General features: G+C 35.7%; 1 protein-coding gene, 2 long non-coding RNA genes and 2 other non-coding genes across 5 annotated transcripts; 2 read left to right on the top strand and 3 right to left on the bottom strand.

The window, feature by feature from the left end:
* Positions 1-353: 353 nt before the first annotated feature.
* Positions 354-1,278, bottom strand: LOC130511453 (uncharacterized). Its single transcript, XR_008944916.1, has 4 exons — positions 1,114-1,278; positions 904-1,001; positions 760-806; positions 354-668 (listed from the first exon to the last, which is right to left on the bottom strand). It is a non-coding gene; the product is annotated as an uncharacterized LOC130511453 (long non-coding RNA).
* Positions 1,279-4,890: 3,612 nt separating this feature from the next.
* Positions 4,891-4,983, top strand: LOC130512244 (small nucleolar RNA snoR128). The gene has a single exon (XR_008945801.1). It is a non-coding gene; the product is annotated as a small nucleolar RNA snoR128 (small nucleolar RNA).
* An 89-nt stretch (positions 4,984-5,072) lies between these two features.
* On the top strand, positions 5,073-5,164 carry LOC130512245 (small nucleolar RNA snoR128). The gene has a single exon (XR_008945802.1). It is a non-coding gene; the product is annotated as a small nucleolar RNA snoR128 (small nucleolar RNA).
* Positions 5,165-6,839: 1,675 nt separating this feature from the next.
* Positions 6,840-8,293, bottom strand: LOC108835058 (mitochondrial uncoupling protein 5). Its single transcript, XM_018608363.2, has one exon. It carries the CDS (start codon positions 7,976-7,978, stop codon positions 7,025-7,027), a length of 954 nt encoding a protein of 317 aa, XP_018463865.1. The 5' UTR covers positions 7,979-8,293; the 3' UTR covers positions 6,840-7,024.
* A 1,455-nt stretch (positions 8,294-9,748) lies between these two features.
* LOC130511602 (uncharacterized) lies at positions 9,749-15,901 on the bottom strand. The gene is made up of 2 exons (XR_008945098.1): positions 15,248-15,901; positions 9,749-9,969 (listed from the first exon to the last, which is right to left on the bottom strand). It is a non-coding gene; the product is annotated as an uncharacterized LOC130511602 (long non-coding RNA).
* Positions 15,902-21,851: the final 5,950 nt, after the last annotated feature.

Here is a 21,851-nt window from a genome sequence, read left to right on the forward strand (position 1 = left end):
GTGAACTTTAACCAAAAGAGCTTATTGTTCCAAGTAAAACAAAGAACTTAGAAGATTTTGGGCTTTAAGTGACTGAACGAAGCGACGACGTTGTTCATGTCTTACATGCAAACTATGAGATGATATATGGTTAACTGTTACCAAAACGAATTAAGAAGAGAGCAGCCTGATTGTTGGTTTACATTTTGTTCTCAGATCTGGACGGTAGGTGGCTTGGATCTTCCTGCAGGTTGGCTCGCCATTCTGGAAGAGAAAATAAATCTTGTTTACTTCTACTATGTAAGTGTAACCAATCAATGAAATCTGACAATGAGTCGATGACAACAAATTACGTGAGTTACCTTGTCTTGATTGCAGTAGTCATGGCCATGAAAGCTTCTCCGACATTGGTAGCATTCTTCGCACTTGTTTCCAGGAATGGGATCCCAAGTTCATGGGCTTAATCCTGTGTTGAAAGAACAAACATAAGAGAAAATCATTAAGACCAGTGTGTCAAAGAACCTCAACTGTGAAGCATCATAAAACGATATTACGTTGGCTGACTCAGTTGATACAACTTTCTGGGATGTGAGATCCCAACCCGGTGCTTGCTCCTATTCTCACTGGCGTACGACAGATTTGATCTTGACATTGTTGAAGCCCTCTTGGTCTGTTACATCGAATGCCACCTGACAAAAATGAAGTAAATATGATGGTTCAGAGTCTCATTCACGGATATCAGATAACATAGAGATAAGGTTAGTGTAATAGTGAATATACAATGATTCCATGAGCTTTTCTGGTGATGGCTCTAAGACGTGTTTGACCTGCCAGATCCCACTGAATAATCAGTAATGGTAATAAGAAATGAAAATTCCAAAATATCTTGAGTTCTACATGGATTAAAGTAATAAGTGGAAATACCAAAGCTCCTACATTATTCCTCATTGACAATGCACAGAAGTCTTCCGTTTTTATGTTTATTTTCCCACTGATGCTTCTCTTAATAGCTCCTTCAAAAACTGTAAGAACCACACCAATCTTTTGTCTGAGAATGTTGACTTTTCTTGATGGATGCGTTTCAACGGTACGAACCATATATCAAAAAAATGCTCAAGGATTATCAACCCTTACTTCTAGTCTTGAGATGGGGATGTTTGTAGAAGGAACCTGATCTCTGTCTTCTCTAGAAGAAGAGTCGCAGCCACCACTTTTAGACCTTTATAATGGATAATCATATAACCATTGGTTCTGTTAAGGAAGCACCATGTTGCTGGATGTGATTGGAAGTTGAGCCAATAGTTGTCTGCAGAAGAAACATAGAGCAAATTAAGAGCAGACTATGCCAACACTGGAGATTATTTGTTTTAAGATTTTTTTTTTATCTTAACAGCATTGGTTTTGAAGGTGGAAGTGGAGTAGAATTGGAAAGCTCAACATTATTTTGTGGTTTCTCTGCAGACTGTAAAATCTGAAACATGTTAAACCCAAAGACCAAAAGACTTAAGATTTACAATAGATTATTTTATGAAATATGTAAGAGAATAAAATACAAACCAGCTTTTCATAAAATAGAATCTTTGGTCTAGCAGTGTTAATCTTTTGGGTTTACTTACCTCAAGATGAACATTCGAATGATAGTTTGATACCAATTAACAAAGTATTTCCTACCACAGTCACCACACTTGTATTTTCCTACAGATTTCATCAGTTATTTGACCTTAGTTAGTATAGGATCTCAAATATAAACATAAGATGCACGTAAAATTATACAAATTAAGACGAAATGAAAGACCCAAATGTTTCTGGCAAGATTCAGCATTGGTAAATACCTTCGGTTCAAACCTGCTTGCAAAATCTTCAGGAGGTTGAGCCTGATTCTGAAAGTCATTAGCCTTGGCAAAGATACTACCCTACTCAAAGAAAGAAAAACAAAAGTAGGATTCAATCATAATCGACATAAGCTGCACTTAAAAATACACACATCAAGACGAAATCAAACAACTAAAACTTTATGGCAATCAATATTCAGAAACGGTAAATACCTTGGGTTTAAACCTCCTTGAATAATCTTCATGAGAGTGAGCCTGATTCTGAAAGTCATCAGCCTTGGCAAAGATATTTACCTAGAATATTTTACTGCCAATATCAAATCAATTCAGAGAGTTACCAGAACTTGAAAACCCATAAATCCCACAAAGATAAACTGGACGGAGAAACCAGATGTGACATACCAAAGTCCCGTTGAAGAGTCTTGCGCTTTCCTTTTGAGTTCATCCTCTGCAAAGCTGTAACAAACTCTCCTTTTCTTCTTCACATTTCTCCCTCGGCTCCAGAAACGTCTTCCCAGAAATTTTGCCACACTCCTGTACAATCCATAATCAGAAAATCTGGATATTTATCTGAAATTATGTGCCAAGCAAAGAAACTGAAATAAAAGGTGTGAATCTACCAACCTATTCTTGCTGACCATGTCTCCGCTAATCAATAACATACATAGTAATAACATCAACAACGAATTAGACGAAGAACAATGGAATAAAAACATCACCTTATCAACCTTGACGGAGGAAACAACGGTTTTACTTGGTTGAATCGGTACAGCGGAGGAGACAGCGGGCATCACCTTATGGACCTTGGCGGAGGAGACGGCGTTTTTACCGGTTGGTTGATCCAGAACGGCGGAGGAGACGGCATCCTTGCCGTTTGGTTTCTTCACAATAGGTTTGTCAGAGACTATGGCTTTCCCGACTTCACTGCGATAACAAATTGAGAGAGTTTTGATTGAAAAAACACATGAAAGAAGAGAAGAAGGCGAAAGGAATCCATTGAAAGAGTTTAATCAAGGAGTCACTAGAGCAGTTAGTGGTGATTTACTGATCGAAACGGATTCGTAAAGATGAGAAATGGAAGAGTTAGGGTTTGGTAAGGCGTAGAGAAGAGAGAAGCTCGTGGCAGAGAAACACATTGTTATTTTGTTTAGAAATAAAGCCCAAACGTGAAACGCAGTTGTAGCCCAGTAGAGCTAGATCACGGATCTGACGTGGCCAAAATCTCTTCTCCTATTGGTTGGAATTAATTTGCTGAGGTGGAGGCCTTCTCCTTTGATCTTATTAGCCTTTTAGTATAGTATAGATTAGCCAGTAAGCTTATATCCCAAGTTCTTAGATTAGTATCTCAGTCATTAGGTAAATCTTTTAAATAAATTGATTTTTATTTTGAAATTTCTAGAATTTTTTATTAATATAAAAAATCATGAAAATTCACATAAAATTTTAAAATAGATTTACATTTATATTGGCTAACTATCCAAAACACTAAAATTTAATTGTTTGACTTAATTATAATAAAAAATATTATTTATATTGCTAAGAATGTCAAAACAGTTTTTAAGCATCGGATATGCTCTTTAACATGGTGATATGTGAAGATGATATATCAGCGAGCAAAAAGTATGACACGAGTCACACGACCACTACATAACATCACTAGCATAAACTTGTGGAAAGACTTGCTTAGCAACTAACTAGTAAAAATGACAAAAAAAAGAAACAGGTAAAGGCAATCGAGTGTTTCATGTCACATTTAACCGAAATCTACATTCGAGATAGATATAACTAGCAAAAGTTTGTATCCCATTTCAGATGAGATCAAAATCTATTAAAAAACCTTGGAGAATCATCAAACTACGTTATTGATATTTTTTGGATTTTAATATGATTTACTTATTTTCAGAGTTTCCCTTTAAAGAATAAACTTTATAATTTAGACTTTAGCATAAATTATGGGTTGTACAAGTGGAAAAAGGACCTTAGCATAAGCTATAAAAATATGTATATATATTTTAGATCTTATAATCGGATTCATAGGTTGAAGAGATGTGTAAAACGGAGACCACTATATCATAATGGATCAGAGTGTCATTAAACTATCTATGTTGCTTTACCCCTTTCACTACATAATAGATGACTTTACAATGTGGTTAAAAATCCCACTTATTATGTGTAACTCGCGAGGAAAAAATATTTTATATTGTAAGTTTTATACACAAAAGTATAAAACGCAAAGAGTCCAATTTTTTTTAATGAAATTTATGTTTTCTGGCACATTAACTTTTGGGTAACTAAAAATGGTTTGAAAGTTGTTGGAACTTTGGATGTTTGTGATCCAAAGCATATAAGTTTTATTTAGCAATGATGATTATTCGACAATGTTTAAATATCTTAGCTGGCTTTTAACTAAACTACCCAAAATGCCTCTTACCACCATTCTATTTACATTTTCACTCTAGAGACCGGTCAAAGAGCAAAGACTATTATAAATCTTGATTTACGTTTCATAATATTTTCTTAATCAACATCATTTTGACTAATCAGACCACAATTCGGAGTCTAATCATTTTTGTTGATAGTGTGATCATTGTTCATATAGATTAGCTTTAGCTATAGACAAAAAAGATCAATAGAATATTTTCTGCTAATATGATGTAATAAGTTTATCATTATGCGTTTAAAAGAATTCGGTGTTCGAAAGAAAGAAAAAAAAAAGACCGAGAATTATGTGTCTTACCACTTTGGACATGACAATCAGGCCCATAAACAAAATCGGGCCTTTTAAGATGCCTAATTAGTAAGTAGCTCAAAGCCCATAACCTAAAACCCTAGAATCTTCCTCCCTATAAAATATCTAATCTTGTCGTAAGGAGTTTCGTTGAGTTCCGGCGAGGGCTGAGAAAACCTAAGCTCACATCTGCTTCTTGCTTTTTATATAATTGATTCGGTTTCTTGTTAAAAATCTTGGTTTTGCATTCGAATTCTCATTAAACAAAGTTAATCTTTAAGGTTTTTCAAATTATGTTTTCTATGTCTATTTGATTAGGTGCTTTTGAAAGAATTTATTTTCCATTGATGGTTGTAATGATGAGATCTTTATGAAGAAATTGAAAGTGGAAACGCTTAATGAACGGTCGACAAAAATGTCGAACCTGAGCGGTTAGCTGAGCAACCCCATCCTTCTTGTATATTTCTATCGAATTCTGCACTTTTTTTTTTATTGTTTTCGTCTTCTGTGTGTTCTGTCAAGTAATGCTTTTGTTGCTATGATGAGAAAATATATATATTGAAAGCATTTTTTGTGCTTAATGAGTCAGTCGACTTAATGTCGATCTGAGCGGTTAACTGAGCAACTAAAATTTCACCATTTTTACATCTTTGCTTAACTAGTTTTACATCTTTAAGTTTTCAATTTTGGTATTTACACATTATAATCCTAACAAGTGCAAACACCGCAGCTCAGTTAGCATGATCAAGCCATGGACGAGCATGATCTTGGATTTATAAACAGCAAGCTTGTAAACGTTTTGTACATTTTGAAGTCTTCTAAAAAAACTGTTTTTTTTTAAAAATTAAATCCTTTGTTAGCGAACCATACTCTATGAGTGTCTACCAGATATAAATGTCAAGAACCCTCGACTAGTTGTGCCCCCAGTCCCAAGACAAACACAATCAGTGTTCAAATGTGGAGTTTTTCTCTACTCGTCTTTTTTATGCCAGTGGTCTGGTTTTGTAAAATGGCTCATCCAGACACTGTTACAAATTGAATTAACTAATATAGACATTGTTGCTTGAAAAATGATAGATATTTTTGTCTTATTGTGTATTCAAAGCCTATCAAGAAAAAATACAGATACAGTAAAACATTCTTATATGATGCCCAATATACTGACCCAAACACGTGTAACACAAGTGATAAATTAGCAAAATATCACTAAATAACATACTTTTTTTTTTGTCAACACTAAATAACAAACTTAAATCTATATATAAAATGAAAGCATTTTATTTTTTATTAATGTTGTTTTAAGAATTTTTGTATTTTATTTTGAATAAAAATACATTTACTGATTTTTGAACATATTTTTCTTGTTTGTCTGTTCAACAAATGTATTTCGTTTTGAAAATTTAACATTCCTCTACCGAAAAGTAAAGAAAAGCGAGACAAACAAAACATATCCTTTAAAAAAGAATCTATTTGCCCGTAATAAGACAGCAATCCATACAAACGCAACGAACTATGATGGTATCGATTCTGATGACTCAAAAGATAGATAGTTTTACGGATCGTGACTATGTTCATCTTCTCGTAGAAACGGTTTAGATGATACTGTTGAGTAGATTCGAAGACTTAACGTATGTTGTAAAACTAAAGCATCTTAAAAACACGTGGATGATTCCACCGAATTTCGATTTGTTTTATTATATATTTTGGGCTTACGTTATATGTTCACGTTTTTGAAGATTTCATTGTCTATAACTTTGATTTGAGATCAATTATTTGATCTAGACTCTGATACACGGAATAGTTAGGAACAGTTCTTCAAAAATTATTTGAACACTTCTAAGGTAACTATCTCATCAAAAGTATTTAAATAAATCACTGATGCTGTCGTCTAAATTTAATTCTAACAAAATCATATAGTATTAGTTTAATAAAGGTCTCAAATTATATTAGGAAGTATGTGAAACAAGATAGAAAAGTATAACGAGCAATATGGTTTACAATTTAAAATACTGATGATAATATATAAATGATATAGTAGAAAATCAAATCTCATAAAATAACAATTGACCAAATCTTTACAAGAAGTTGAACAAGTCATTATACTGTTTGATTTGCACTTGCAGACAAGCTCAGAAATGTTCCATAGAATAGCGACATCAAATTTCATAAAAATCATATTTGAAAAGTAAAAGGTTTTCTGAAAGAATATTACTATTAGTTATTACATAGTACTTCAACACTAACATAAATGGATCTACCGACTACTATTTGATTGTGAAACCCACTCCCTTCAAATCGAATCAGATGAACTGTTTCTTTCTCATTGATAGCAAATTATCATTCCACAGACAGAACTAGTCGATAAATGAGCATTTAAATTTAAACTATCCGATTAATCAAAAGAAAAATACAAATAATACTTTATTTTCTATAAGCCAATCATCTCCACCATCATCATCATCATATCATCATCATCATCATCATCTCAAAAGTCAAAGTCCTTCAACACCTTCTTAACCTGTTCAAGCGTCACAAACAAAATCACCGTGAACGGTGCTTGCCTCGACACCGTCGGCCAAAACCCTTTGTACAAGGCCATGACTCCCTCAGCTCTCACCGTCTTCAACGCGCAATCAACCGCTCCCTTATACGGCGGCGTTTTCCCCGCCACCACCTTCATATTCATCACCCTCGTCTTAATCACATCCACAGGATTCGACGCGACCGACGCCACGAACCCCGCAGCAAAACTCGACGTCACGTGAGTCACGAGCCCGTCTCTCATCAACCCTCTCTCCAGAACCGTCTCTTTCACCGAGTCGTACGTCGCCAGCTGCGACGCCGTCACGAGCATCGCTCTGTTGATCGTCATCGACGATCCCCTCCACAGAGACGTGACGCCTTCGCCGCGGACCATCTGCGCGATCGCGTCGAGAACGCTCTTGTAGTTCCTCCGGTCGGCCAGAGGGAGACGACCGTCGGCTTGCATGCGCACCATCGCGACGTCCGCCGGGTTTCCGACGGCGGCGCCGATTCCTCCGGCGATGAACCCGGCGGCGAGTTTGCGGGTTAAAGGGATGGACTTTGTTTCCGGGTCGGTCCATTTGGTCTTGAGGATGTCGTATAGACCCATGCGGGTCGTGGAGTAGAGGGTCTGGCGGAGGACGGTGGCGGAGACGCCGGAGAAGAGAGCGCGCGTGCCTTCTTGTCGGATGATGCGTGATCCGATACCGATTATGCCCACGCGCGGAGGAGGAGGCGCGTGGACGGCAGAGGAGGAGGAGGATGTCTGGAAAGCTAGGGCTGGTCGGAGGTTTGTCTGAACAGGAGCTGATTCGCCTTGGAGTTGCATTCGGACCTTGATTAGATCGAGCGGGTGGGTCGAACAACCCGCTACGATCGATGCGATGCCTCCTTCTGCGAAACCCTTGAGACCCATTTCTTTTTTGAATCAAATCGAAAAATTAAAAAATTTAAGGTTAGATTTTTATTCCGAGAAAATCTGAGAGAGAATTTTAAAAAGGTTAGTTTTTTTTTCTTTTTCTTAGAGAGACCAGTTAGAATTAGAGCTGATTTCACTGGAAATGAGGAGATGAGAATGGAGACCGAAAGCTATAGAAGAAGAATGAGGAACTTGAGGTCTCTGAGACATATGCCGTTCAGACAGTTTTTATTAAGAGAGAGGGAGAGACAAGTGGTGAGAGATTGATTGAAATGAAGAGAGAAGACAGCTGTTTAAATAGAGGAAGCGCGGAGACTTGTTTACTATTTTCCGACGAGTAAAATAATACACGTTTTCCTTTTTAATTTGGTTGTATATTGAGACTTTCCTAAATATCATCAGTTTTTGAAATAGTCTTTTTTGACCAAGAAGGGGAAGCTCAATTTAATACGTACTTTAAATATTCAACGGAATTTATTAACTCAGTCTCACACAAAGGTAAAAGAAAAAAAGTAATCTTTTTGACCAAAGTGGTTCAAGTCGATTGTTAGATTTTGTTGTTGTTTGTTTTGATAGGCCTGGGCAAATTATCCGGATCCGAAGATCCGAACCGGTAATTACCCGAAAAATCGGATTTTGGATCGGGTTCGGTTCTAGAAAAATACCCGGTCGGATGAAGTTTTAAAATTGGTCGGGTACCGGATCGGTTCCGGGTATATCCGAAATCCGTACGAGTATCCGAGAAATCCGAGATCCGTATGGATATCCGAAAAATCCGAGATCCGTACGGGTATCCGGGATGTAAAATTTAATATGAATCACTAGCGAATCGAACCATGAACCTCATCCTACACTTACCACATCACGTGACACTACACCAATGCATCATATAGTGTTTATATATGTATTTTAAAGTTTATATCTATATATATATAATAAATTTATAAATATTAATCGGATCCGTTAACTTTTTGGTTACTTCGGATATAACCGGATCCGAACCAGATCCGACAGGTACCGAACCGTATCCGAACCGAAATTTTAAATTATCCGATCGGTACCATTTTTACTAGTTCTGAAATATCCGACCCGGATCCGAACCGGTAATCCGAATGCCCAGGCCTAGAACTAAGATCGATTGTTAGTTAATAATAAAAGTTGTAGTAGTCGCTAAATTCGTAATTTATCTTCACATAAACAAATTACGAATTTAAATACAGTAAAGCTGGTTTGATATATTTGTTTTTAAAATAATAGTCTTACCATTTATATGAATAATCAAATAAATATTTTCCAAATTAAAATTTGCAAATGAGTACATTGTTAAGTGTTAACATTGTTGGATCCAGTAACATTCTCGTGCAGTGCGTGACACTAGTTTTACACTTGCTCGGACACAAATACAGCTAAATTTGTTTTGGCATCATTTTCACTATCGTACCGGGTTGGTAGTGTATTCATTGGTTAGAAATTTCAATGGCAATTTTCCCCCAAATGAATTATTTTTCACCCAACATTCACATCATCACATGGGATGCTTCCTTTTTGTTAATGAGATGCTTCCCTAGTTCTTCTGTCCATGTTTGATTATTCTCCAAGAATAATATATGCTTTTTCCTGACCAAACTGTTTTAAATTCATTTCATAAAATTGTATTCATGTTACTTACCAATGGAATGCGCTGATTTTCAAAGGGCTACATACTATGGTTATTAATTAGGTTTTGATTTAAGGTTTGTAGGTATTGTTTTGTTATTAAAATACAAAAATTAAAGCTATTTTTCAATTTTTGTATTGGTTTAATACTTTTTACTTAATCTGAAGGATTTAAAAGAATAAACTAAAATATACTAATCAGCTTTTTCAGATCAATTTGTATTTGTTTTGAGAAATGTAGCTTTTCTCCTTTAACAAAAAAAAAAGAAATGTAGCTTTTCTCATTTATTCCTTTCACCGAACTTCGACCTTCGACCTTCAATCTTCTTTTCCTGTAAAATTGTATGTATAACCAAATTTTAGAAAAAGCTTGTATTCATGATCTTATTTTTTATTCGTTTGCTTGAGTATATTGCTTCTAACTGTGATTAAAGTTACATCTATATTTTTTTTTACTTGCATGTAGTTATATTTCTTAGTGCAATATATCTATTATTTATTTTATTTTTTGGGGTAGCACGCATTGTTCATTTAACTTTTTTTGGTCAGCATTGTTCATTTAATTTATAAAAATAAAAAGATATATCGAATATGGTATCAGAGAAACCATATGGCAAGTTACAAACAGAAAAAAAGAAACCATATGGTAAGTTGGTAACGTTCGAGTGTTAGCGGTCTAAGAGCCATCCATTTCGAACATGATAAAAAGATTTGTTTAAAATCAAAGAATCTTCCTACAGCCTCAAAGACTAACCTACCTCTCACTAGACCACTGATGCCCTTAATGCATATCATGAAAATATATTCCGCGTTTCTTTATTTAATTATTATGTCTTATATATATATACAGAACACATGCAAAATTAATATTCAAAATTATCAGGTTTTAAGTATATGCCAATGTTTTCAGACCAAACTAAACCCGACTTACCTACCTCTCACTCACTACACCATTGATAGCAGGGGCGGAGCTAGCTGAGAAGGAGTGGGGTCAGCTGACCCCAGTAAATTTCAAAAAATATTTTAGTTAATAAGGAAATATGAAAAGTTCTGTTGGTTCTGCTGGTAGATGACCCCCTTTAAATATTTGTATGACCCCATCAAAGTTTGATTCATCCGTTTCGTTATTTTCTGAAAGAAAAAAACAGTTGAAGTGTTGATAATGGGTGCATTATTTCCTTTTTCTGTTGAAAGAAAAAATATGATGTATCTATATGACTCGATTTCTTATTTCATATCTTCTGTTACTAATATTTTCTTTTATGATAATGTACTGTATAGTTTCTTGTACCCTGAATCTTTTTTATTCTTATAAATTTTATATAATTTTATTAGTTTTTAAAACATAATTTATTTAGTTACTTTCTCTTTTTTCATCAATTACTTTTCTCTAAATATATATTTTTTTTAAAATAATGATACTGTGCAAATTAATGAAATAAAAGATTATCATACAATGCAAAATATATAAAAATACTATTTTCATGCAACCGTATAAAAATGTTTCTTGAATTTTTTTGTACACATAGTTATTTTGTATATGATTTTATACTTAGTATATGATTTTATACTTATTTGAACATTTATCTTTATTTATATATATATATATATATATTATTTAATTTATGACTTCGGTAAAATATGTTTCTGGCTCCGCCACTGATTGATAGCCATTAATACCTTCTCATAAAAGTTGGATGTAGAATGTTCAATAGCTTTATGATTACTGTTAACCATCGTATTCTTCAAGATAAATACCTTAAAATTATTTTCTATAAAACTTTATAGATAGTAATATATCATTTTTAATTTTATTAATGTGATTAACTTTGAGAGAAAGATCTTCAACCTCAAATTTTTTCGTGCTTTTTTCTTCACAAATTATGTAACCTTGTATATTTCATTATGAACTTACTGTATTTCAAAGAAACAATATGAAATTTTTGAAATCCTACTTAAATAATAGGTGGTAATCCGGGTTCTGCGCAAAGTGAATGGACTAAAATAGATTATAACTTTTAATCTATAGATATTAGAAAATTGAAAATTATAATCACAAATATTATATATTATATAATGAAATTTTGAATGAAATTGTGCATTTTTATATAATGCAAGATTCAATTTTCTTTAAAAGGTTTGTGTAACTAATTATGAAGTATATCATGAAAGTAAATCTATATGAGTAAACAAAGATTTATACTATAAAATTAGTTATGAATTAAAGTTAAAACAAAACATAAAACATAGGAAATAAAGTTATTATTTTTATAATATAAATATGAATAAAATGAAACATAAATAGAATAATAAAAGACTAGAGACAAAAGAATATTTCCTCGCCATAATCAAATCGTATTAATCCCGAAATTTTACAGTAATGAAAAGTTAATATAATTAAGAAATCAACATATAGAAAATAATAATTAGATTGAAAGTAATTGTGTGATGTTTTCTTACTTTTAGAGTCTTGGTATTTAAGTTAAGGGATTAAATGCAATTTGTAAATTTGTATTATACAATCAATACGTAAGATCATATTCAATCGGCGTTCATATTCCATAAATCAATGCTCCTATCAAAATCATTTAAGCGCAAATGATTTAATATTTATGATAGATTTAAAATTAGTGTTAAACCTATAAAATTAACACGACTAGTTTAAGTTGCCAAATAGAAAAATTATCATCAATAAGGCACATATCACATGTTAAAATAAGATCAGATGAATCTTTCCCTATAGTCTTGTACTTTACTTTCATATATATATAATATATGTAATAAACTTTAAGACGTACATATATATAAAGAAAATTTATAACACAAACTTCTATCATATAAAACAAAGGTAACATACTTAAACAATAGAAAAGAATACGATGAGAAAAAATATATAATGGTTTATACCAAATTATCAGACACCATTTCAAATATATATGTGAAAATGAAAGTTTTTATACTAAAATCCGTTTAGCCAAATCAAATTAAGTATATTAACACGACCGGTTTGAGTGTCAAATCGAAAATGCATAATCAAAAAAATAACTACCGCATGAAAATAAGACTAGATGAATCTTTTCAATAGTCTTATTTACTTTACTTTCATATATCAATTGTAATATAAATACAGACACCACACACATAGAGATCATCCGAACCAAATTATAATATGCAACATAAATTAGAAAATAAGCAATGGATATTATATAATACAATGACATTACTATAAGTATTCTAGGAAAATGATAGTTTTTTTACTAAAGATTTTGAGAACAGCTCTCATAATGACACATAAACAATTGCATTCTTGTTAATCACATATGAATGCAAATGTTTGTTATTAAGAATGCTTCTCGAATAATAGAAATGATATAAATTAACTGCAGTCGGTTGATTTAAATGTACATTTGATATGGCGTCATCGTTTAAGATCATCTCCAATAGCATACAAAAATCTATTCTATATTCATTTTAAAATAGAATAATTGTATTATAGAGTTGGATTTTCTACAATGTTCACTCTATAATAGAGTGAATTATAGTAGTAATGTTGTTTTTTCACTCTAAATATAGAGTAAAAAGCAATATTTCTCTCTAATCCACTCTATTATAAAGTAAGTCTATTATAGACTAACTCATTATACAGTAAATTAATGGAGCAAATTCAACTTATAAATATAATTACTCTAAAAAAATATAGTGAATTATTGGAGTAAAATTCAACTTATAATATAATACTATACTCTATTTTAGAGTATAGTATTTTAGAGTGCAATATAGAGTAATTATTTGTATACAATTGGAGATGCCGCCTTAAGACACACATAATCTATATTAAAAATTAAAATAAATTTAAGAATTTTATATTATATAAAAATAGCGCAAAAAATGCTCAGACTAAAGCATCTAAAAATTTGACCGAAGCAAACTAAATATTATTTTAACATATTATATAGTCTCTGTTAATTAAAATACCAGTTTTTTTTAGACACTTGCTTTGTTCCATCGAAACCTACAACATTTGAGTTCACATTTATTTTTATATATTTGCAAACTAATTTTTAGAAGTTTCGATAGAAAAAGAAAGAAAAAAAAATTGTTTTTAAAATAGAAGAAAACTGATATTAACGAAACTAAGCAAATGATACATTCAAATAATATTCAATTTGTATTATGACCAAAATATTTCGTTATGTAAGTGGTTACATTTATTGTTGACTGAGTTTAATTTTTGTTTTTAAGTTTCACAGGAAATGATTTTTTTTTAAAAAAATTGATTTCAGTATATATATATATATTATAATATATATCTTTTTACATAAAAATGTGAATAAATCTTTTCAGTCCAGTAGTTTATGTGGTTTAGTTTAAATTTTTTTAGAGTATTTGTATTCCATACACACAAAAATCTACGTTATTTGCACTCGATACCTTATCCCCCCCCCAATTTCTTTTCCCCATCTTTATCATTTTTCTTCAATTTTATGGTATCCCACTTATTTTAAGGGTATTGAGCTAATTTGCTCTTATTTTTATCGCGATTCAGTTTTCATAAATGACTAAATTTTTTATTTTTAAATAGCTAAAATGATGCCGTTTAAAACAATGATACAGATGTATAGTCAATCTCAAAAGTTTATATATTTTTTTGAATTTATATAGTTTCATGGTGAAACGCACTGCAAAATTCGTGAAAGAAAATGCACTCTCGGTTTACCATCGAATCATGTAAAAATAACCTTCGAATCAGTGATCTGGTGACCCAACAAATAATTGTTCATTGTCTAAGTCAGATATTAGAACATTATTCACAACTCTTCAATAGGCCTGGGCATTCGGATTACCGGTTCGGATCCGGGTCGGATATTTCGGATTTCGGATATTTCGGAACTAGTGAAAATGGTACCAATCGGATAATTTAAAATTTCGGTTCGGATACGGTTCGGTACCTGTCGGATCCGGTTCGGATCCGGTTATATCCGAAGTAACCAAAAAGTTAACGGATCCGATTAATATTTATAAATTTATTAATATATATATATAGATATAAACTTTAAAATACATATATAAACACTATATGATGCATTGGTGTAGTGTCACGTGATGTGGTAAGTGTAGGATGAGGTTCATGGTTCGATTCGCTAGTGATTCATATTAAATTTTACATCTCGGATACCCGTACGGATCTCGGATTTTTCGGATATCCGTACGGATCTCGGATTTCTCGGATACCCGTACGGATCTCGGATATACCCGGAACCGATCCGGTACCCGACCAATTTTAAAACTTCATCCGACCGGGTATTTTTCTAGAACCAAACCCGATCCGAAACCCGATTTTTCGGGTAATTACCGGTTCGGATCTTCGGATCCGGATAATTTGCCCAGGCCTACTCTTCAATTTCTATTTAACTAGCCCAAAGTCCAAACTAGTGTCATATTTCACATTTATTACAAAATCAAAAATGAATAAAATATTCCATTATATTTACCCACTAGGGTGAGACCCGCGCCATGCGCGGGATGAGATAAACCTTTTTAAAAAAATTAAAGTTATGATTTTGTAATAAGTGGTTGAGCTTTCGGGGGAGGTGAGCCTTTAACCGATACCAGGATAGCTGTCTTTAACCGATCACGTCGTGTTGACAAAGTCGTATTGATCAAACGAGTTCGATGATTTTCCAGGTATAGGGAGCGATTCAGGCACTACCTCGGCCTTTTCGATCAAGCTCAACCACTGTTAGGATAATCACCTCTTCCGAAAGTCGTGTTGACAGAGTCGTATTAACGGAAACCGATCAAGGAGAATTACAGCTAAGAATTGGATCGCATCTTGTGTATGGAAGATAAGAATCAGAGCTTATCAAAGATGAGATAAGGTCTAGAAAACTAGAGAACTTTAGAGAGACATTAGAGAGAGAAATTTAGAGAGAGGTTTTTTATGAAATTATTTGATGATATTTCACAAGGGGGTACACACATATTTATAGATGAGGATAAGGCGCTGACATAAGCGCTTACCTCATTGCTTGCATCATGCTTACATAGCGATTACATCATCGCTTGCATCATGCTTACATAGCGATTACATCATCGCTTTATTTGATTAAAAGCACACATATTTTACATAATTATACATTAATAATGGATGCTTATTTTAATGATCAATCTCGAACTCGATGATATGCTTGTCGCAGCATCCGTAATATTCACCTGGGCAGACGTACTCTTCTTCATAATCTTCAATTATTTTTGCTGCTTCTTCATCAATTTCAATGTTGAACTTCTTTTCTATCTCGTCGATATTCATCTCGTCGTCTGGAAGTTGCGCATCTTGAAAGAACTCTGGAGGGCACTCTTGTGGTTGTTCGTTTTCTTGCGTTGCTTGGGCTTCTATGGGAGCTTGAGCTTCTATGGGCCTTTTCTTCTTGGGTTCTAAGCTGGCCGGCAGAGGGGCACGTTTCTCCATAAAGAATTGGAGATCTTCATCAAGATCCATCTGGTAATCAATAGGGTAGTAGAACCAATTCGGGTTGAAAGGAATAGGGAATATCTGAATTGCATTGTTGAGTCGGAATGCATGAGTTTGGAAGTCTTCGTAGGCTTTGGTGTCATTGAGGTTGAAATCAGGTCTGACTCCTCTTTGATAGTCGTTGTGGTGGATGAGTGTAGGTAGTGCATGGACCTTTTTTGTTTTGTTGTTGACTTGAACAGGACGGTGAAAGAAATAAATGGTGTGAGGATTGAAGAAGGGGTTAAGACTTCCTTGGCCTCTTAACTTCTTGAATGGTAATCCAGTTGCTTTTGCTGATTTTCTTAATTTACCGTTCCAGGCAGATAACGGCGCGAACCATGTTAAGAAAGTGGAGAGGCATTCGTTGTGTCCTCGGAGAGGGTCGTTGAATTGAGCATTGATGTATTGGTACATCCATTGAATGTCAAAAACTATACCGATGGTGTAGCTCGAGCAAAGATACCAGAGGAAGCAAAGGACCTCTTCTGGCATGAAGGCGTTCTCGATCCTGTAGAGATGTGCAAATGGGAAGTCAGGGTGAATCCCCATTGGGCTGATGAAGTGATTGCTGGGTCCATATCTTGACAGAATAGTTGACTGGTATCGAAAGACCATTTGTCTGAGACGCTCGTGAAGAGTGTTTTTGTTGATGAGTTCTTGGGCGTCTTCAGGCATGTTGGCTGCGAAGTTGTAGAAACTCTTTGAGTTAGAGCTCTCCATCATATGTATTTCTTTTGGTGGGTTTCTACTGAGCATGTCTGCTAGAGTGTTCTTCGAGCCCTTTAAATAGACGGATTCGAAGTCGTATTTCGAAAAACACTCGCTCCATCTCAATAATTGTTGGTGTGGGACCATCTTCTGCTTGAATTGTAACATCTTCGGAAAAGATGACATATCCATTTCGATTCGAAATTTATGTCCAATCAGATGAAACTCGAACTTCTCGATAGCTTTCTTGACCGCCAATATCTCTTTGAACGTGGAGTGATAATGCATTTCAGAATCTTTAAAGCGTCCGCTTCCGTATCCGCAGATTTGACGTTTCCCGTTTATCTCTTCAAATAAAATAGCTCCCCAATATTTGTCACTTGCATCAGTCTGCAGTATGCGCGTTCCTGTGGAAGGAATCTTTAAAGGTGGTAGCCTCTGCACCTCTAGTTTTAGGCTTTTGACCGCCTCGGTTTGTCTGTTTGCCCATTGAGGTGGATTCTTTGTCAGCATCTTCTGGAGTGGTCTTGTCAGTTGCGAAAGTTGCGGGATGAAGTCGCCGACATAATTGATTACACCAAGAAATTGCTGGACTTGTCGCTTAGTTAGGTTTTCGTCGGGAAAATCGAGAAGCGTCGTAGCTAAATGGGCCTGAGGTGTAAAATTGCCATCTTTTATCTGCATTCCAAGGAATTCAATGTCGGGCTGGGCTATGACCATTTTGCGGGCCGATAGCATAATTCCATACTGTAGGACGATACTTTGGAACTGTTGAAGGAGTTGAACATGCTCCTTCTCATCTGACGAGAATAGCAGGATGTCGTCTATATATATTAAAGCCGATTCGAGAAGAGGCTTGAATATACGTAACATTGCCTCCTGAAACAGTGACGGTGCTGTCTTTAGACCAAAAGGTAGGACATTCCACTGGAGGTGCCGGTTTGGCAAACAAAATGCGGTCTTGTATCTTTCTTCTGGTTGAACGCCAAGTTGCCAAAATCCAGACTTGAGGTCAAACTTTGAGAATACAGTTGCTCCTTGAAGGTGCTGAAGAAGTGCTTTTTTGTTTGGTAGGGGAAATTTGAAGTCTTGGAGAAATTGGTTTAATGGCTTGTAGTCAATTACTAGCCGGAGTTTTCCTCTTGCTTGCTCCGCACGGTTATTGACGTAGAATGCTTACATGCCCATGGAGAAGTTGTGTTTGAAACTACTCCTTGCTCTACTAGTTGATCGCATTCTTCGTTAGCCTGCTTCAAAAGGGTTGGTGGCATCCCAGCGTGACTTGCTTTTGTCGGTGTGGTTAGGACGTTTTCTTTGAAAGGTAACGAAACAAAGAACTGGGAGTTGAGCCATAGTGGTTTGCTGCACTTTTGAAGGAATTCCGTATGAGACTCTGCACATGAATATTTCGTCATTTCTTCTTTGATTTTTGCATATGCCTGAGAAACATATTCTTCCACTGCGAAAAGTCGTGGTACAGTAGTGAAAGATTTGTAGAAATTCTTCCACCGTATGCCTTCTGGTTCGATCGAGATGTTGAATGACTTTTTGAGAGTGCAATATGAATCCCACCCTAATATTACGTCTTTGCCTGGTGCTGTTGACCCAAGGACTGTAGTCGTGATTCGGCATCCTGGAAAAAGCTCAATTGTAATTGGCTTTGATTTGAGTTTGATGGATAATGATCCTGAATTTGCCACACGAAATTCTTGTTGATGCGGTAGCCACATAGAAGACGGGAGAATTTTTGGATTTATTATCGTCGTGTGGGCCCCAGTATCTATGAATGCGATGGCATCGACTGGTTTTTCTTTATGGGCCGGATCAGAGATCTTCACCTGAAGATGCGGGGGGTATTTTTCTTGCTTCGGTATCTCTGTGATTTTGAAGCAGCAATCTTCGTCTTCGTCGTGAGATGATTCAGAGGAATTGTCAGAGTCGGAGTCGGAGTATCCACAAATGGCTCCGCTGTCGTCACTATCATAAGATAGAACTGATTCCAAGTCGTGGCTGTCGATGTCAATATCTGGTGCGATCTTCGATATCGAGCTGATTAGATATTGTTTTTTCTTCTTTGACTTGTTAGGGCAATTCTTAGCATAATGTCCTTCTTTTCGACACAGAAAGCACTTTGTTGACTTCTTGAAGCTTCTTTTCTTTCGAAAGAATCTTTTGCGCCTGAAGGTTGGTGAGCGTTTTGAGAAACGCTTTTTGAATTTCTTGCGCTTTCCATTAGAATCACAAGAGCATGATTTCTTGGACTTCGAGCATTTGATCGATAGATCCGGTCTTGCACATATTTTTGATAGCTGCTTCGATCGATCCATAAACTCCATCCAGAACTCCTTCTGCTTGCAAAGTTTGTCGAGAGTTCTAAAGACATACTGCTGGATTTGACCAATGGAGATTTCTTCAATTGTTTGTCCTTGATCTCTGATGTACAACTTAGTCTGCTGACTAAGATAATCATCAATGGACGATAGATAGACATGCTTCAGGCTTGGATTATTGAGTCCGTTTAGCGCATAATATCTTCTCGTCTGTCTTTCAAAATGCTTCGCAAGATCTTTCTTTTTCAGAGAACAACATTTTGCTGAGAAGAATTCTTCTTGAATTTGTTCCTTTTGATGTGTTGGAGTGCCAATGAATTCTCTGTGGATTTCTCCTAGTAGCAACGGAATTGTTGTCTGATAAACTTGCTGCTGTCTGTATTCCCCGAGGGAATTCCACCATTCCTTAAGTGCGCCAGACAGTCTCGCTGTGAATTGTTGAATCACCAAATGCAGGGGAGACGTAATAGCTTCTGAGTTCATCCATGCATGGAATTCGTCCAACCGATCATTCCATTTGTCGAAAGGGATATCGTCGAACGTAAATACCATAACCTTCGAAGAGAAACGCTTATTGCGAGTTTCTTCTCTTGGAGCTTCATAATTCATGTCTTCCTCACTTGAATATACTTCGTTGACGTTTGGCTCTTGTTTAGGAGTACTTGATCCTTCACCAATTACATACTGTTTTGGGAGCGATTCTTCATCAAATCTATATCGTATTCACTGGAGCTTGAGTCTGAGAAGTGCTTGATGTTGACGATGGGTGAGGGCTGAGTTTCTTCTTGAGGAACCGGTTGATTCTCCAGTAGTTTGGTGGTTTCGACAATATTATCTAGCAAACTGGTCATCGAAAATTCGATGATGCCGATGTCTTTTCCTTTGTTGTCCACCGACTCATGGCTAGATGATGACGTAAGAGTTGGCCTCTTCGGTGGGTTGACTTGAAATTCAGCTTCTTTGTGTCTTCTTGATTTTGATCTGGTTTGTTTTGGCTTTTCTGCGAAAATCGAAGATGAGCCATATCTTGATGTAAAGGTTTCATCGGAAGATAGAAAACCAGGTAGTGGCGATCTCATTTTTGGGGTTTGGTAGCTCGAAAGGAATCCTGGAGAGTACGATCCTTGGTACATCGGTAAATCTGTCGATGAACTCCCCAAAGGGTTGAAGTAAGAGTCTTTCTGTCGTTGACTGTAGATTAGACTCTCTAAGCTCCGTTGGAGGTCTTTTAATTGATTTTTGAGGCTTGCCGTCTCTGCTTCTTTGCTTCGAAATTGAGTCGTGTCAACCATCATGTGCTTCGCCATCGTCATCATCTCCTGATGTAGACTGTTAAGCCGACCGTGTATTTCTGTTATCGAGTTTTGAAGGCTAAGATGCCTTTTGTTAACTCCTTCAGTCAGTTGATCGACCTTTTGGTTTATTGCTGTTAACAGATAATTCTGAGCAAGAGAATTTTCTGTTTGCCAGTTTAGAACCTTTTCTGCTTGGCTAAGCTGAGTAGGTCCAGAAGAACCTATTGCTGCAGAAAGGATTTTTGGGGTATGAGCAACGTCGTCTTTGATGAAATCTTCTGGTGGAGGAAAGTTGTTTGGGCTGATCATCAATAAGTCTTGCTCTGGTTCTTTTTTGCGCTGGGGTATTCGACTATAAAGTCGTACCTATCATCGCCTAACGGACCAACAGAAGGATCTCCTTCGAGATACCTTTTGTACAGAGGGTCCTTTTTCTTTCTTCTTCGTCTTCGTTTTTCATCGTCGGATTCGTAGCTCCAGTAGGCATCTGAACAGGCTGTGCAGTTGCAGATATCAAAGCGGCAGTGCCCATCTTCGTCTATGAAAGGATAGACTATATTTCCGTCTTTGTCGAATCGACAGGGCCTTGGGATGTCTTGTTTCTTAGCTGGGCCGTAGAAATCTCTTTCGTCAACCTCGATGGCAAATTGAGTAAATAATTGTTGTCTGAACGACGAAGATCTTGGTTTTTCAAACGTGATTTCCGTTGTTCCATCTTTCCGTGAATGAAAGCTAACGTCTGAAGATTGGACTGGCGATTGAGTGGCTTGATGAAGCTTCTCGTAGCTTGTCACCCAAGACTCCGGTAGTCGTCTTATTAGCTCTTCGCGTGATATCTGGCGAGGAATTTGTATCGAATTTGGTGCCTGAGATGCTGATGTGACTTCGAGATACAGGGCTTCGTCAGACGAAGGAAGTACAAGATCGAGTGCGTGATCTTGAATTCGGTAGACGATCTGATGATGCAAAGTGGCTGCTACACTCTTCTCTTGCATAGGTGCTCCAATTAGTTGAAGCTGTACCTTGAGCGTCTTCAACAGATTTGGATCTTGTAGCGAAACATTAAAGTTTGGAAACAGCGTTACGAATACTGTTCCTGCATTTAATGTTGTCTGGATTGTTCCGATACATGCTTGTTGATATGACTTTAATCGGGAATCGATTAAAGCTATTCTAGCAACGACTGGTAGACCTTTTCTGGCGTGTAAGGTCAGACCAATTCTTACTACACCGAAATGGAGATGGGTGTAGCCTTGTTGTTGCCATAATCTGGGTAGATGCTCCGGAATGTTCAATGATATGAACTGTTCTTCTTCAGTTGCTGGTACTTGGCAAGATGAGAACTTGCTAGATTGAACATACTCCAT

Source organism: Raphanus sativus, chromosome 4 (genome assembly GCF_000801105.2).
Source record: "Raphanus sativus cultivar WK10039 chromosome 4, ASM80110v3, whole genome shotgun sequence".
In the NCBI taxonomy this organism is placed as follows: Eukaryota; Viridiplantae; Streptophyta; class Magnoliopsida; order Brassicales; family Brassicaceae; genus Raphanus; species Raphanus sativus.

What these genes read in the sequence shown, in the direction of transcription:
- LOC108835058 (XM_018608363.2), bottom strand. Translation starts at nt 7,978, where the DNA reads ATGGGTCTCAAGGGTTTCGCAGAAGGAGGCATCGCATCGATCGTAGCG.